General features: G+C 39.3%; 3 protein-coding genes across 9 annotated transcripts; 1 reads left to right on the top strand and 2 right to left on the bottom strand.

The window, feature by feature from the left end:
- Window positions 1-2,152: 2,152 nt before the first annotated feature.
- On the top strand, window positions 2,153-3,357 carry LOC104603631 (heavy metal-associated isoprenylated plant protein 27-like). Its single transcript, XM_010267696.3, has 3 exons — window positions 2,153-2,432; window positions 2,532-2,607; window positions 2,712-3,357. The coding sequence occupies exons 1-3, from the start codon at window positions 2,349-2,351 to the stop codon at window positions 3,017-3,019; spliced, it is 468 nt and encodes a 155-aa protein (XP_010265998.1). The 5' UTR covers window positions 2,153-2,348; the 3' UTR covers window positions 3,020-3,357.
- A 180-nt stretch (window positions 3,358-3,537) lies between these two features.
- On the bottom strand, window positions 3,538-8,943 carry LOC104603630 (metal transporter Nramp6.1-like). 2 transcript variants are annotated; one of them, XR_016076814.1, is made up of 13 exons: window positions 8,765-8,943; window positions 8,592-8,632; window positions 8,431-8,509; window positions 7,063-7,167; window positions 6,852-6,961; window positions 6,427-6,608; window positions 5,480-5,549; window positions 5,207-5,380; window positions 5,003-5,107; window positions 4,764-4,895; window positions 4,512-4,607; window positions 3,938-4,387; window positions 3,538-3,860 (listed from the first exon to the last, which is right to left on the bottom strand). XR_016076814.1 is itself a non-coding variant. In XM_010267694.2 (12 exons), the coding sequence occupies exons 1-12, from the start codon at window positions 8,868-8,870 to the stop codon at window positions 4,052-4,054; spliced, it is 1,536 nt and encodes a 511-aa protein (XP_010265996.1). In that variant the 5' UTR covers window positions 8,871-8,943; the 3' UTR covers window positions 3,842-4,051. The 2 variants fall into 2 exon arrangements, 1 of the variants encoding a protein (XP_010265996.1); XM_010267694.2 differs by having other exon boundaries at window positions 3,842-4,387.
- Window positions 8,944-13,278: 4,335 nt separating this feature from the next.
- Window positions 13,279-17,253, bottom strand: LOC104603629 (basic leucine zipper 23-like). Of its 6 annotated transcripts, XR_016076648.1 has the most exons (5): window positions 15,533-17,253; window positions 14,717-14,788; window positions 14,511-14,569; window positions 13,888-14,092; window positions 13,279-13,807 (listed from the first exon to the last, which is right to left on the bottom strand). XR_016076648.1 is itself a non-coding variant. In XM_010267693.3 (3 exons), exons 1-2 carry the CDS (start codon window positions 16,328-16,330, stop codon window positions 14,525-14,527), a joined length of 843 nt encoding a protein of 280 aa, XP_010265995.1. In that variant the 5' UTR covers window positions 16,331-17,251; the 3' UTR covers window positions 13,279-14,092; window positions 14,511-14,524. The 6 variants fall into 6 exon arrangements, 3 of the variants coding, with proteins under 3 accessions (XP_010265995.1, XP_019054387.1, XP_088744930.1); XR_016076647.1 differs by having other exon boundaries at window positions 13,279-14,092; XR_002023023.2 differs by having other exon boundaries at window positions 13,279-14,092; window positions 14,698-14,788.
- Between the last annotated feature and the right edge of the window lie 404 nt (window positions 17,254-17,657).

The following is a 17,657-nucleotide window of genomic DNA, read 5'->3' on the forward strand; positions in this document are numbered from 1 at the left end:
CAGCAGGCCATAATTACAGAATACTGAATTATTTGGTACATTGAATTCAAGTTGTGAATCCATTCCATGACCCAAATAAAGTGAAAACAAATACAAAAGCAAAATTTCATAATTATTTATGATGGAAATTGAGGGTTGGGGCCACTAGGAGCCCCGTGGTATGGATTCGCAATCACATCTTTTGGGAATACATAGTATATCCAATTCTACAGACGCAGAGCCCATCGGGTATTGTTGGCAAATGGAAATCGTGAGTAATATAAGTACTGTTTTTTTTTTGGAAACTGGTGTTTATTTTGTGTTTGGAAATGATATTGTCATATAAGCTTTTTTTTGAAAAAATAATACTGGTTTTGTTTGATACTAATGCTGTAAAGTTATTTTCAGCATTGGTCTATATTATTCAATGTCTAAGACATTGTTTGGAATAATATATTTTTTTTGATAAAAAAATGATACTAAATAAGAGGCCGTTTTTTGAAGCACCACTTTTTTTGATGTACCGCTTATATGGTGCTGTTTTCTCAAAAAACAGCATTAATGCCAAACACCACAAAACTTCAGACTTGCAAATAATTCCAACTAGCTCTAGCCTGGAATTGCAAGCTAGACTTGTTGGCCCCAGAATCGCAAAGAGAGGCAGAGGGAGTTTCGATTGTTTGGAAGCTAGGGGTTGGCGAATAAGCCTGTGTGCACTATGATTGTAATCTGTACTGTTTTTTAAAAGATTTTTTCTCCTCTAAAACCCAAAACCCACGAACAAGGCAGAAACTGAATCATACAAATCTCTGTGCATACTTTGTGTTGTTCTGTTTTACATGTTTTTTTTCTGTTTTTCTACATGCCAATTGTTTATTTTGTTCGTTGGATTTTTAGTATGACAACATAGAAGATACATGAAGATCAAGGACCAAGATATATTCATAATTTTACTATACTAGGTTGTAATTTATAATAATTGATTTTGGGTTTGAATCGATTAGGAAAGACAATAACTGGAAGAAGTGGCTCAATTATTTAAGACCCGATCCATTGATAACCCTACATTTGATTTGATGAATTTCCGGATGTTTGTATTAATAACAATGACAACTTGTCGGTGAAATCTGAATCCAGTTGCCCTATTTGTGGAATTACACAGTGCAGTTGACTTCAAGTCGTAGCCGTTTCAAGTTCTATCTAGCTATGGGGGGTCAAGTTAATTTTGTAAATAATAAACAGGAAATGGGCTCCCATTCCCTAATAAATAGCCACAGACATACTGGAGCGATGGCCCATAAGGGTTACGCTTAAGGAGCTGCTATGCCCATCACTCATGTTCCCCTGATATCCATATTATATAGAGATTTTTTTTTTCTTCTTTGTAAAGAATATCCATATATTAAGATAAATTGGGATCAATTCCATACTAAAGGCTAGACCATTAAGAGGGAAAAGGCCAGATTATTCCAACTGCAAAACAGAACCGGCCATGCTTAAGGCCTATTTCTGATGAGGGAGCTACGTGGGTTAACCGGATAGGGCTTGTATTCTGTGCACAGAATCAAATTACAAATTGGCCAGTGCCATTGAGTAAGTTGGGTCAAAGATTTAACCGAACCGACCATTGATTGCCATGTGCCACCGGCCCACCGCCCCAGAATATTACTCTCATATTTAATTCCCACATCCCCAATTGGTTGGTTGCTCCCTCTGGGCTCTGGATCTGAGCTTTGGTCAGGCTTGTTGCTGGCTGCACATCGCACCACCCAGACCCAGCATGTCAAATCTTACTTCTTTTATGTCTATCTCTCCCTCTCGAAGCATCCTGGCCCAGCATCATTAAGACAGGTTACCAGACCTTTTAAATTATCAAGCTGACCGGGATACGTGGCTAAAAGCTAGCATCAGCCAGAAACCTCACGAACCCCCCCCACTCACATATTACATATTACGACGAGAACAGTAGTGAGAGCCAAAAAGTCTATTTAATGCGGCTAGTTTGATGACGTGTCGTACTATCAGAAACCCACGTGGTACAAAGCACACGCGTCAGCTTATCACCGTGATGTTAGGCAGATGATCAGATCTTCACTGCCCACAATGCAAAAAGATATGCAAAGATACCACAGACTGGTGCACTGGTGCAGTGTATATATATATATTATACGGATGCCAAATCACTCTCTGCTCTTCAAAGTTGGAAGTTGGAACTTGATATTTTGATAGTAGCGGCGAGCGGCGAGCGACGAGCGACGAGAGGGTGTTTCGTTTCCTGCCATCGAGCGGTTGTGTTGACTGTTGAGCATGAGCAGTCGATCAGAAGAGTAGACTAAAAGGAAATTAAGAGGTTATCTGGCGGAATCGGAATGGGTGCTCTGGATCATTTATCTGATCTTTTTTATTGCACTTCCCGCAGCAAGAAGAAGTTCAAGAATCGCAAGCAATTACAGGTACCGTTTGTCCTTAAGAGTTAAAACTAAGACCCCCTCCTCCCCCTCTGTTTTCCTTTGTTTGCTTAATTTAATCGTTTTTGTTCCATGGGAAATCAGACTGTGGAGATAAAGGTGAAGATGGACTGTGAGGGGTGCGAGAGGAAAGTGAAGAAGGCAGTAGAAGGGATGAAAGGTAAACTAATTGTTGAGATGATATTAGTGTATAAACCGTTTGATTAATTTGGAAGCTTAAAAACTAATTAATTAAGCGTGGGTGTGGTGGTGTTTGATGATCAGGGGTGACACAAGTAGAAGTAGAGCCAAAGCAAAGCAAGGTTACAGTGATAGGGTACGTAGAACCGAAGAAGGTACTGAAGCGAATACAAGCAACAGGGAAGAAGGCCGAGTTCTGGCCCTACGTCCCATACGATGTGGTGCCACATCCCTACGCACCTGGGGCCTACGACAAGAAGGCCCCACCAGGGTACGTGCGGAATGTTCTACAGGACCCTGTGGCTTCCAAGTTGGCACGTGCCAGCACCATGGAAGAGCGCTATTCCTCTGCCTTCAGCGACGATAACCCGAACTCCTGTGCCGTTATGTAAACCATAAAACCCTGTTCATCGTGTTTCGTATAGCCTAGACATTGATCAAAGATTAACTGCGGGTAATTAATAGCCTAATTCGGGGGGATGGTCTGTGTGTATGCATGATTGAATTGTATGTACTATGTGGAATGGATGATGATTTTGATATGTAGTTGGAACTTGGATGTTTGTTTCGGACGGTCCTGCTGGGCCGACTGTTTAGTTGTTTCATTTTTTCAATCACTGTGTTCTAGAGGGCTTGGTTTTCAGTTTGGATTTTTCAAACACTGTACTCTATCATGTTTAGTTGTTTCGTTTGTATGAATGAGATGAATCATTATTGCAATTCTGCATCAGCATTGTTGTGATTTGTGAATTTAACATGGACGAGAAATCGTTTTCGCGCGGTAGTGGACGACACCTGTCTCCGTCATGGTCTTACAGATTAATTTGTTTAAGGGAATAGTGTTCCTATTTACTTTTTAGGAGTTGGGATTTGGTTTATCTTCTTAATCAAAAATAAAAACCACCACAAATTAGTGGATGGATGGGAAAACCACAACAAAAGTATTTAATTCGGGTTGATTTGAGAGCTGGCCCAATTACAAAAGGGTGCGTATACTGTGGAGTTTCAATGTGCAATCAAAGTTTCGCACTCAAGAGTCAAGACCCATGAAACAGAGACTCTACAAGCCAAGGACAAGGACAAGGACAAGGACATACCATTCCTTTTCATGGGTCTCACCTTATCAGTAGGCAGTAGCGTCAAGAAATCATAGACCTGCACCTCCTTCGGTCCACTTGAATTTAACGATGAACTTTTCTATGAGGAGGATCAAGGATCGCTAATTAAGGAGACCTGCTGATCACATTACTATAATAAATCAAATATAATTCAACATCCACACCTTATTACAATAAAACCAGTAAAGTAACCTTTATTGGGGAGCCAGCCAATCTCAGCTTGGTTGGCCGGCCGGCCGGCCTCCTGATAACCACCACCAAGTCTTCTCTGGAAGTCTGAACTACCAACTAATTAATGATATCCAGCTAGGCGCAAACAATATCATCCATTTCACGACCCTCTTGAAGTTGATGAAGATTGCTGAACTGGGAGGATCCTCTCTCTGCTCCAGCTTCATTGACCGACCCTGACCCTGTAGAGGTCGACATCGCCGTGTGTGTTTGCTCTGTCTCCCTTTTCAGCGTCAAGTATATCAGCATTCCCATATAAAGAAACATTACTGGGAAAACCATGACCCCTGTAAATATTGAAGCAACTTTAGGAAGTCGGTTGCTCGACATCCAGTTCAACACGCTTGTCGCTAAGAAGTACATATTGATCCCAATCACACTAAACCCCAAAACCCATGAGATTATTGACACCTGTTACGTTGTAGTCGAAATTAACCACAAACCAAAGACAAAGGGGCGGGCCAAATACAATCACTATTAATGATATAATAATTAATTAAGGGTTTCAAAGCTGTTAATGTTAAAGCCGCCTCACCGTCAGGGAGTTCTTGTGGTGACCCATCTTGGTCTTGCTACTTGTGAACCTCAGTAGAGGAACCAATGCAAATGGAAGTTCGAAGGATAAGATCATCTGCGCATATATATATATATATATATATAACATAGAGAGACAGAGAGAGAGAGAGAAAGAAAGAAAGATGACCAATTAATAGAATTAATTAACAACCCATTCATTTAACATCTAATAAATTCTTGACGCTAAAGGGTTATGGGTATGGTTAGTTACAGAGGCGATGATGATAAGCTTCCCAGCTCCTGATGAACCCCCCACAATGGAGGCCACCAGACTCGGAGCAATGGCTATGCATCTCGTAAGTAGGTTCCTTATCCAGAGCTCCATTTTCAAGTCCAAAAACCCCTGTCAAACATCACAACTCACAACTCACTAAAGTGCTTCTTCCAAATATATAAATGCCTCTCTCTCTCTCTCTCTCTCTAGGTATAGATTATGGAAGGGGTACGTACCTGCATGATATATTGGCCAGCATAGGTTCCTGTGACTGTGGAACTCTGACCAGAGGCAAGCAAAGAGAGAGCGTATAGTCTGGAGCTCCATTTCCCAAGAGCATTCTGTAGAAACTCCATACCAAGTTAATGTTGAGTGTTTGGGTTAGAAAACGAAAGCTGATTACTTGCCAAAACAACAAGGATGATGACAGTGCGTGAGACCTTAAGCAAGAAAGCAGCGGAATTGAGGGTGATGTCCTCGCAATGGGTTTTGTTCTCCAAAGAAAGCCCAGGACTGTAGCAGACGCTACTGCTGACTGAGACCACGGAAACATTGATCAGAAATGCAACCAATAAGGCGATCCCTCCTTCTATGAGGAAGTGTCTGCATGCACTCTGGGATGGAGAAATTAATCCAATTAGAGATATGGGTATTAGCCATAGCTGTAATGTACTAAAAATTGAAAATTATTGATGGAGAATTTGTTGACTCACGTTGATGCCATTGAAAGAACGAGGGATTTTTCTGGAAGTAACTAATGCTGAATGAAGAAACAGGTTATGCCTGCAAATTGCAAGAATTAATAACAGCAATTATTATTGATACAAGAAAAATAAATAAATATATAAAACTACTCCTATGACCTATCCCTATAAAACTTACTCATTAAGTACAAATGAATGCAAATCAAGTAGGATTCAATTTCCTGAACAGTCTGAGTCTATATACTAATCTTGAATAAGGTTGACGGCCGACCAATGGAAGCTTGACTCTAGCATCTGTATAGTCTTTAAACCTTAAACCGAACTCAAGTTTATCAATTACAGAGCTAGGTAGGGATGTTGTTTGGGCAGAATCATGTCATATTCTTGGGCCTTATCTTGCTATTGCTAGGATTGATGTCCATTGTATTTATATTATACCCATAATCCACCTTGTATTGGATTATTAAAGGAATAAAGGGGCCCTCTCAATTGTGGCTAGGCCTAACCCAATAAGTCTCACCTTGGGTAGTCCTTATTGGCTAGTCCACAACCATCGTCTTGTGGACCCTCCGAAAATACCATTTTAACTGATACCACTTTCCTTGGGTGATCATAGAACGAAATAGAGACTGATGGAGATTTTGGACAAGCATTTTCTTTGAAGCAACAAACTGTTTTGTCTACTTCTATATCTAAACGTTGATTTTCATCCAATATACTAGGTGGGTTCACTTCCTAAAATATGTTATGCTATGTACCGCTCAACTTATAATAGTAATAGTGTTATCTGCATTAAATATAACCTCAAGTTCTTTGTTGGGTCCAAATAGAGAAAAATTGGAAATGGGTGGCCGACTGAATCTGAAATTGTATGGCCTACCATTTTAGGAGGCTAAACCTAAAAACAAACAGTGGGTCCATGGCCTTAGACATCGAAGTACAGTTAGGAGAATTACGGCATGATCAAGGCCCCAAGCAGAGCAACTGCATCTCGTGTGGCTCCATCACCCTTCAATTTGGGGACAAACATTCCCTTGACGATCTCCCTTGGATCAGGCTTGGCGTGTGCCATCACTCCGAAGAAGCAACCACCCATCATCAGCAACAGGACACCTATTGCAATTTCCAGTTTCCTTATCTGTAATTCAAGATTCAACCCATACTCCATCATGTATCAGAAAGCCCAACAGAGAACTAAAGCATGTGGACAACAACAAGGCCCACCATGTAAATTCACAAAAAATAATGATAATAATAATAATAATAATAATAATAATGGGCCCATGCTGATGTATTGGGAAAAATTGGGCCTCACAGAGTCCATAAAGAATTGGGGCCAGCATAGTTTAAACTTTAAACTTGAAATTTAACAGTTACTCACGCCAAATCTTTGCAGCCCAAGGAGGAGTAGAGTATTCAGTCCAGCAAGGAGGACACCACTCCAGATGGGTATGTTGAGAAGTATGTTGAGAGCGAAGGCCGTGCCGATCACTGTAACAATGCAATTAGACATCGGAAGTTAGAAACCAGAATTAATGGCAGAGGTAAAATACTATTGGCTTCAGTTTTGTTTATACTACAAAAGTACAAACCTTCTGGGATGTCAGCAGCGATGACTGCGATCTCAGCCAGGACCCAGAGGCAATAATTCACTGGCCTTGGGTATTCAGCTTTACAGTGCTCTGAGAGATGTTTCCCTATCCACAACCACAAACAAGCCACAGAAATGCACAAAGCCCTTAAAAGATTCAGGAATGTTTTGGTAAATAGGCAATGTGAGAATGTAGGTAGGGACTGACTGGAACAAAGTGGGCTAAGGCAACCTATCAAGAGTGAACACACCAGTGTTTCATGTTCCATACACATAAGGTGTGGGTCTCATGTGTATGAAACACTGGTTTGTTCACTCTTGATAGGCTAAAAGCTAAAAAATAAATAATAACATATGATAAACTATGATAGAATTTGCAAAAATATAAAAGTCTATAAGTAACAAATTCTAGGCTTTTAGCATTCAACAAAATAATAACTAATCAATTTACAACCATATACCTTTTATATTTTAAATTTCAAAATCCAAATTTCTCAAATTATTCAAATAATCTATCATATGTATTAAATCATCAAAACTTCCCATCATCAATGTTTCCATTTCTAATGAGAATTTCCATTCGATTTGACTAAAAATGAAGAAAGATTGATGAAGATTCTTTTTGGTCCTTGTTTCAACGAACTCTTCTAAAAACCTAGGAACTCTGTTTGATCTATTAGTTTTTCATATTAATCTTTTTTATTTGTCCCATAATTACCAAAGTGCCCTTCTCATATGATTTAAACTAAAAAAAAAAACTTTTTTTTTTTGCATCAAATAACTCAATTATCATAGGTTTTCAAGATTTCCGCCTTTCTAGCCACTTATGCCTTGAGGCTTAAGGCTGATTCCTCTTTCTAACAAAAGCTTAAACCTCAGGCCAAAGTTATGGACTCTGGATCTCCTGCCCACGAGAACCTGTCCACAATACACCGTCCCCCCATGAATTGGGAACATCTCCCCTGGCATAATACTATGCAGAGGGTGAGATGTTCTCCATGTGTGGCTGCGATGAATGTGGGCAGGAGATCCGGGCTCAAAGTTATGAGACTTGAACCTCGGAACAAATTTGATCGTGGTGCCTCAAGGAGCCGGATCTCCTGCACACAAAAACTCCATGTACATAACATCCAGCACCATGTATGTTAAATTCATGGGAAAATGTTCCCAGTGTGCGGCTGGATTCCGTCTGCAGAATTCTTACTTGCAGGGATTTCCGCCTTCTTAAGGCTTTTAAAAATCATATTGATAGGCTTCCAAGCCCACTTTGTTTCCAGCCCATCCAGACACTGGACCGAAATCGAGGGTGATATAAAGGTGGAAATAACATTAAAGTTAACTTTATAAGGGTGGAAATAACAATAGAGACCTGTGGCTACTCCTAGGTTTGCCGAGCGAGATTGGATTATCAAAGCAAAGCTCACCCCAACAAGTACGACCCATAGCAACTGTTTACACGCACATAATCGCAAAATTAAACACAAATGAACAAATGAATTAAGAGAGAGCCGATTATGATGACGATATAACCTCGTGTTTGTGATCAGCACCAGCTTGTAAATCCGTCTCCACTTTTGTTGCAAAAACAAAAAAAAAAAAGAAAGAGTCAAAAGAGTAAAATTAAAGGAGAGCTCGATTAATTTGGCCTCATTCAAATTATAATCAAGCACTATTAAATCACAGAAAGATGGAAGTCTGTTTACGGTTTCCAGGGTCGAGATAAGCCGCAGAGACCAAAAAACCAGGCCCTACAAAACCCAAGATCTTCTTCCATCTTGGTGTCTCTTGTATATGAACCAGAGCCGCCATATCTCTCCAGCTCTCTGTCTCTACTCCAAGGACTGCAACAATTATGGGTTTCTCTCTTCCAACATGTATAAACATGCTATGAACACTAACGCCATTTTATAGATGATTACACAAGGTTACGAAAGTGTATGCGCCCCACCCCCACTCCACAGTACGTTGTCTTGTCATAACGCATCCAAACAAAACATAATTCTGGTGGTTAGCAACAAACCATGGGTCTTTGTCGAATTGGGTCCGTTTCTCCTACCGCTCTTCTGGCTTCTGGCCGGGATCGTATTCCGCATTTATTACACCAGAGCAGGCACAATTTGGACTTAAGCCTGGGTTCAGCCAGGTTGATACGTTCAATCCGATCCAACTGCCAGGATAATCTTGTGATAATGTGCGTCGGGTATCTCTCGTCGGCTTTTGAATTAATTAAAATGCTTGCACAGCATTGTGTCGACTCGTAGGCACATACGTCTTAGCGTTCTTCTCCCAACCTATAGCTAATCAGATAGTCGCGTACCCATCTGAAGTAAATTGCATTGCATTGATTATTATCAATGATGGTACAGGACATCTCCCCTTCAGTCTTTTTCGGTAAAATACAGAACCAGCAGAGGCTGAATATCCCCATCAAATCACTCTGCTCAGCAAAACTGCTATGGTAATTAAACTGCGGCTGCAGTTGCATGGGGTGGGTAGAAACTCCTTGTTGCGTAGTCCGGGGGTTCTAAATTGTTCGTGTAATCGCTCTCTGATGGATGCACCAGCACCGACCATGGCGCAAGCGCAATTAATCGAATAGAACTCGTATATGCCGGGGAGAAACTTTCAGGCTTTCAGCTTCAGCTGATGAACGTATCACATCCCAAATACCTCCGTGACCGTGTCAAAGAAATACGATCGAGCTCAACCGCCATTATCATATATGGAGTGCGCACTAGCAGCAGACAAGGACACCACCATACATTATCCTTCACTGCTAGTAGCTTTGTCGTTTCATGTAGTAGTAGGAGTAGTAAATATTGAGGTATTCCAGTTATCATTTGGATCCGGAAAGAGAAGCTATTCATTCATTTTCTGCAATAATATAATACGTCGATGTTACTGGGTGTCTGTACAATTCGCCTTCCTTATCCATACACCCTATTAATTAAATTTCATATCACGGGGAAGCTAGGCACCATGTGAATGTGTGAATGGGTGAACTGAAGATTGCAAAAGAAGAGCTAGACATGCCAGCCTTATTCGTGACACCTGGACGTGTGGGATAGTGGCAGCTGAGCGATGTATACGTACGATACCCGATTCAACTTATCATTTATAGAACCCAGCAGCAAGGCAGTGGCCGTCATCGCTACTTTGGCTTTCATCGTCGTCGGTGGCTGTTTCCCGATTATATTTCACCGGCGTTCGTGGTTCCGGGTGGTCTACAGATCCGGCGATTCGTAGACTAAAGAAAAGTGACAGGTGTCTATATTGCTTATGCATCACTTAGGCTGTGTTTGAGGGAAGAAAACGTAGAGATAGGAAAGGAAAATACAATCCTTAGGATCCATGTCTAAGGTTGGTCTTGGGTTAGGCCTTAAATTGAACCAACCTATCTAATTTATACCCTTGATCAATGGAGTCTAAGGGGTCAAAAGTGATTTAAGAGGAAAGAATTGATTTGATGGAGGAAGGAATTGAACCAACCTATCCAATTTATACCCTTAATCGGAGAGAAGAGTGTTCTAAAAATGACTTTATCAAAGAGAGTAATGGATTTTTATTGTGATTTATTATATTTTTTAATAATTTAATTTGAAAATAAATAATAAGAAAAAAATGAAAAGAGAAAGAGGTTCCTTTACAGGCCTAACATGGAAATATTCTTATCAGCTACTGAATTACAGTTTATTATTCACTCAAAGTAACCTATGAACCATTGTGGCTATTTTTGCTTTCAATAAATAAATAAATAAATATACAGAGGAAAATTAATTATTGTTTATGTTTTCTTAAAGAAAAGTTTTCACCAATGTTCAAAATATCGATATGCCCCGACTGGCATATCGGGCTGTATCAGCCCTCGCTGCTCTTTTTTTCTTTGTGAACCTGGCTCAGAGGGGTTGATCTAAGGCCCTTCTACCCCTTGAACCAAGTTAAACCCCGAAACACCCCCTGTAGGGGCATATCGGGAGGCTCCCAATACGACACGTATCAGTTGATACAATCTGATACATGTTGAAATTTCGAACCATGGTTTTCACTTTGCAATCAAACTCCGATTAAAATACCCATTATATTTACTAGTGCAAAGGCATGTGTTGCTCATATGTGCAAATAAAGGTTTATGTTATAATTTAACATTACATGATTAAATTTAACTTTTATGACCTTCACGAAAACCATGGCAAATATTTGATTTATATAGTAATAATGTAAGAATATGCATATGTGGAATAAATATTAACCACATATGAATATATAATATATAGTATTTGAATTTAACTTCTACGAAACATTTGTATAAATAGGAATTTTATTGGCAAAGTATTTCTCTTTGTAAAGCTGATTTTGAATATACTCTAAATAAGAGTAACAATACCAATACCAATAAAATGAGTGATAAGCTTTCTTCTTTTCTTGCTTGTATGACCAATATCATTAAAAACCTATATTTTTAAAAGTGACAAAAAAAAAACAAAATCAGTTTTTCAGGTGACAGGTAAGCATTTCAACCATTTGAGTCAAACAGGTGAAACCATGATGTCATAATTAAATACTATAAATTTAAATTTAAATAGATAAAAATAAAAATATATATAAAAAATTTTCAACACATATATGATGATGTGTATTGATCTTATAAAACAAATATATATATGTATATATATAATAAATAAGGAGTATTTTATTTCATGAAAGCAATTTCTTGTACATGTTAAAAGGAAAAGGAAAATCAAGTAAATGAAAGTGAAAGTGTTGAAACAAGTGAAGGGTAACTCACCTCAATAGTAAATAAAAAACCACAATGCCCGATGTCCGTTTTTTTTTTTTTTTTTTTTTTTGGAGGGTGCTAGGGCTTTCGATGGCTTTGCCGCTGGTGGCAAATGAAACACATATATATTATGGCATGGACCTGGTTTTGGTTTCAGGACATCGGGCTCACCACTTTCCGGTATCGCACTCGCTAGTCGCCACCCTGGCACTCACTAGTAAGAGTGATGCAATGAAGAATTGAAGATAAACCATTTAGCCCATTCTTGCCATAATACATAATTAGGGCTCCAGCCCTAGTCATATACGTTACATTTAAGTGCGATGTAAATCAAGAACCAATGTAAAATTTACATCAGTTTGATTATTAAGGCATTTGGAAAGATGGTGTAATTATTATCGACGTAAATCTCCACTTGGTTCAGTTTTACATGCATTTGGATAGAAAGGAATTTTACGTCAATAACTGATGTAAAACCTCATCAGATTTAAAAGACTAATTCGATTTTATCGATGTAAAACTTTACACTCTTCCATCCATCGTTACTTTTAAAAAGCAACAATCACTTTTATGGATCGATGTAAAATAACATTTTACACTGATTCCAAACACAGCCATAATGACTATCAATCGGTTGAGAAACTATGCAGTTTTACAATAAAAATAGTCAAATAGAAGTGGCTGCTCTGCCATACTATCCACAAACTGTTCCCACATTCGTAACCATAGAACACCACCACGGTATTGAAAACATTTTTCAAAGGGTAATATTTCTGGTACGCTGCTGTAATGTCACATGAATACGAAAGTGGGAACAGCTTGTGGGTAGCAGATCCGGGCCCCTGCTCCACTACCTACTGCTAAACGCTTTTGCTAAGCCATTTAGGTAGACGGTCCCATAGCCTGTTTGTGCCTTTGTGAGTTTCCTGCACGTGACACGTTATCATGTATGTAAGATAATAAAAATATATATTTACAATCCGGCAAAAAGATAAATAAGAGATGGAGCCTTAGTAACGTGTTGTGTGGAAAAGCTCCCAAACGGCCAACAACGAGACAGAATGGAATGTTGGTACATGAATCTTTTTGAATTAAACGTTCTTTGCTTTGCAGCATCAGAAACTCTATCTTCAATAACCACATCCCGTGCTAAGCTTAATATAAAACCCACCCATGTTCAATAAAGGTAACATTAAACTGTCGACGTTTTTTCACATAAATATAAATTCCCAACAATGAAAACAATATATTTCGCATTTTTTCCTGCTTACCAGAGTTGATGCTCTGGAAGTCTGGATCAGTATTACCTCTACTTCTGTATGGCGTTTGAGAATACCAAGGTCCAGGTGTAGGATGGAGATAAAAAGAAAATGAAAGAAATAAAAAAAAGACAACCCCCCCCCACCTTGAAAAGTTCATTATTGCATCAAGGAAAGAGGCTGAAAAGAACTTTTGCTGTTTCTCTGACAAACGAATTGGAGCAGTCACGATTATTGGGGTTGGGTGGTCCAAACTCCAAACATCGCTCTCTCTCTCTCTCAAGTCCCAAACTGAAAAATAGATTCCCAATTAGAATTAGAATGGCACTTGTAGTTTTTTTCACGCTCACCATATGGTAGACAGATCTACACCTATGTCCCAAATATAGAAGGAAATATCATCCTTACAAGAAAAAAAAAAGGAAGGAAAACATTCCACTTCATCATATAATCAAATGCAGCTTGAATTTTGGCCTTCCCATGGGCTATGGATCCCTCAAAATCAACCATTACCATTGTAGGCTTGAGCTTGATGTCTCATTGCCTCTCCACCCTCTGCACGACAAGGAGAAACAGACAGTGCACATTCACAACAATACCAGGCAGTCCTTGTGCTGGAATGCAACATGGAGCACAGTTGATCTGATCGTAAATTTGTAATCGCAACTCATACGAGTTCCCATTCCCATCTGGATTAGCTTGCCCACCCTCTGGATGGACAATGAGGATCCTTTGTAAGGCGAACCAATAGGCAGATACAAAATTGAATTTAGAAAAGAAATGCACCTACGAGAGAGCTCTTCTTTTTCATCCTCATTTAGTATTAAGGTTTGGGACTTGTATCTGTAGTGCAATACTAGGCATAGGAAAATTATGCATAGTAGTTTGGCTTCCTCTCATATTACACGTTTGGAAGTTGAGAAACGCCAACCCTCACGGGTTCACAAAAGTCACGGGTTGAAATAAGAACAAATCTCATCTTCCACTCTTTCAACCTGTAAATTCAACAATTAAGGCAAGAAATCATAAGAACCTTAAAAAAACAGCAAAATGTACTATACCCAGAAAATGGTATTGGAACAGAAAATTATGTTTTGATTTCAAGACAGCTGATCCCTCACTACAGAACAGGTCTCCACTAATTAAGCCTCACCAATTGATGAAACTGCATAAAAAAAAATCATTTACACTTGCTTCCTTACAATATATCTGGATAGGGAAGATTGAATTGGCCCCAAGATATCAAACCGGAGTAATAAATTTTACTCATAGTGAGACAAAGACAAAATTAAGCCACTCCACCATAAAGACAACCCAACAGGATAGCAAACATTAATAAGAAGTACAACAAATTGGTGAAGTGAAGGAAATGCTGCAGATATACTAAACTACTTATTTGAAGATGATGTGTACCCTCAAAATAAACTTTATCGAATTAGCTCTTCAACCTCGCTTTGCTGCATGAGCCCCTCCTGAAGAAGAAACAATTTCAATGAGAAAGATGTTGAATCATGCCAAAAATGTAGTTCTCCTATATTTCTAAATCAAAAAAGAAGGAACAAATAAAGGAGAAAAGAGGGAATAAAATCATAATTCATACTTAAATAGAAGCTCTCTACCATTTACATTCAAGATGCTTAGTTACAGCACAGTGAAGTCTTCAGTCTCATCAGCAGCAATGGGAAGACTCCCTTAACATGGAAGATAACTCAGACCAGAGCTAGCAAATTAAATCAAGGTCTATTCAAATAACTACAAGCACCGAGTCCAAACCTCTAAATTCTAAAAACTTCATTGATAAGAATAACATAGATCGAAACAGCATAGCACAAGTCATAAAAGAATTACAGACATTCTATTGCAAATTTCTTCTTCCAAGGGTTTCAAAACTAAAAAGCTATCATTAAACAGTCCAGTTTTTAAATTGCACATCTGAACTCTGGAACTACTAATCTGTCTTTTTCATCATTAAGGAAAGCAGTTGAACGTACTGAAGAGCTAAGACACAACAGAGCCATGAGGGATCAGCCAAAGAAAAAGATAGGGAAAATGGCATACTGCTAATAGCCTAATACTACCATTTTTTTTATCAGTTACTGCTAATGCTACCATCTTTACCTCTGCATACCATGAAGGATTGTAATGAAGTAAAAAATACACAATTGACGGAGTTCAAAATTATTGCACATATGCAAACTTGCGGACTAACACATGTTTGTGATTACAAAATAAAATACCCATGAGAACAATGCAAGCAATAACCACCAGAATTATCAAATTATTCTGAAAAAGAAAATTGTTATCAAAACAAAATTTTTACCACAAAGAACGCTCCAAACCAAATTGCATTTATAGAAAATGATACCCAAGAATCATATACTCAGTAAAATATGGAAGCAGAAGCCAAATTAGAGAAGAACCGTTTAAGATTTGACCTTTTTTTTATTTGCACTTGAAGAGCTGACCACAGTACCAGTATTTCCCTGTCCGCAACCTGGAAGCTCCTTCAATCCCAAATTAGAATTTCCCATGCACTGAAGATTATCCATTTCACACGCACTAAGCCCTTGGTCATTTAATACTGCACTTTCTCCAACCTTGCCTTCCACCCCTGGATGAAGGCAATAAACTTGGTCATCACAACGCAGATCACATGGATTCATGACATAAGCGCCAGGCAAGCTTGCATGAACCAAGTTTTGAACCCCGTCGCTACTTTTTGGTAGTTTCTGATAAGGAAAAGATCCAATCTCCCCTTCAATCCTCCCTCTGATGTCTACAAGCAAACACTTGAGCCTAGCTATTTCAGCCTCCAATGCAGCTTGACCCTGCAACCTCTTCAGCAATTGCTGGTTCAGAGCTCTCAATTTGACAACTTCGTCCTCTAATGAAGCAGCTCGGGCCTTCTTCTTCTCACGGTACTTACGAACAGCTTCTCTATTACCCAATGGCCGTTTCTTAGCCTTCTTTTCCACAGACTCTGCTGTATCATCAGTAGCTATCTTATCTTCAGAGGGAGCAGACAGGATTTTGGTGTGAACATGAAAACAAGTGTGTGTATGGGTGAAATCAGGGCCAGGTGGATTGCAAGTGTGGGTATGGGTACAAGCATGAGTGTCGTTGAGGAGTTCATCGAAGAAGCTATCCATGGAGCAACTGCTCGGGGGCTGATCGCCCATGTTCGGGCTAGAGAACATTTCTTGGTTAGAGAAATCGAGCTCACCATCGTCCATGGCAACGAATCAGTCCCAGAAGAAACAAGTAACGGACCAAAGCCTAGTAAACGAGTTCAGATTTTTAAAATTTCGACCATGACCGAGATGAAATTCTGCGACTTCAATTAGAACTCTTTGGAGAAGTTAGATTTCCCAATGGAAGTTCACAAAGAAAAAAAAGAAAAAGAAATGGCATGCAAAACCTCACAACAACTACGAGGTACCTAGACGTAAATGATTTTGACCACAATCGATATGGAAATGCGAGGTTCTGATGAAAATCAAAGCAAGAGAAGATAAAAGTCAATTCTCAAATGGATTTCGCTCAACCGAAGCGGAGATCAAAAAGAACTACAGTAACAAGAGGGAACCTAGCATTTAGATCAAAATCCAGTAAGTCTTTCGGAATTCAATGGCGAAGAAGATTGACAATCAAGAGAACTGAACTTATTATTGGGTTTGCACCTACAAATCCAAGTATAAAAGAGAATCATTAGAACAATATTTCACCAAGCAATTGAGAAACCTAGAGTTCTAAAGAGAACCCTTATATGTGGTCTCTCGTCTCAGTTCTGAAACTTGGTCGTAACGATCAAAGAGGGTGGAAGATGGAAGATTTTACCCATAGTCCGGAAATCTAAGCAAGCATTCGAGAGATGGGAGCAGATAAGAGTCTGGTCATGGAAAGACGGAACCCTAAAATGCCCCGAGCCACCACAACACAAAGAAAGGCATGAAAGAAAGCTCAAAGAAGCGGGTGCCGGGTGGGGCGATTGGTTCAGATTTCAAAGGTCAAAGCACTGATTCTGAAATGTGAAACGTCTCCACCCATTAATTACAGGATTTATATAACGTTGCCTATATGAACCGATGATGTCATCATCGGAAGCTATTCCCAATACACGGCGGGGATGCGCTGTGGGGCGGAGATGTGATCTCACCGCGCTGTAAAATTAAGATGGAGGGACATTGAATGCTTCCCCTCTTATCGATCTTTATAGTGTTGAGGTCTCAGATGCTGACGATCTTGGCATCAAGCGGTGGATCCGTCGAGAGGAAATAAACCAAATACATAAAAACAAACTATCCGTACCAAATGTATATAGTCCAACATTGGCTCAAGATAGATATGATGATCACTTCAGTTCTGATATTTTGGAGCAACACTCATCACTCTTTTTGACAATTTTGGCTTTGACACTTCGCCTCTCTCGCAACGGACCGTCGCACAGGAATCAGTATCAGATAAGTGGGTCCTATAGCGCCAGCAGTTCAGTTCCACCATTAATTTATAGCTCCTTCACCACTGGATAATTTAATTTGACGTTCCGGAGCTACGTTTTTA

This window comes from Nelumbo nucifera, chromosome 5 (genome assembly GCF_055504915.1).
Source record: "Nelumbo nucifera cultivar China Antique chromosome 5, China Antique-T2T, whole genome shotgun sequence".
In the NCBI taxonomy this organism is placed as follows: Eukaryota; Viridiplantae; Streptophyta; class Magnoliopsida; order Proteales; family Nelumbonaceae; genus Nelumbo; species Nelumbo nucifera.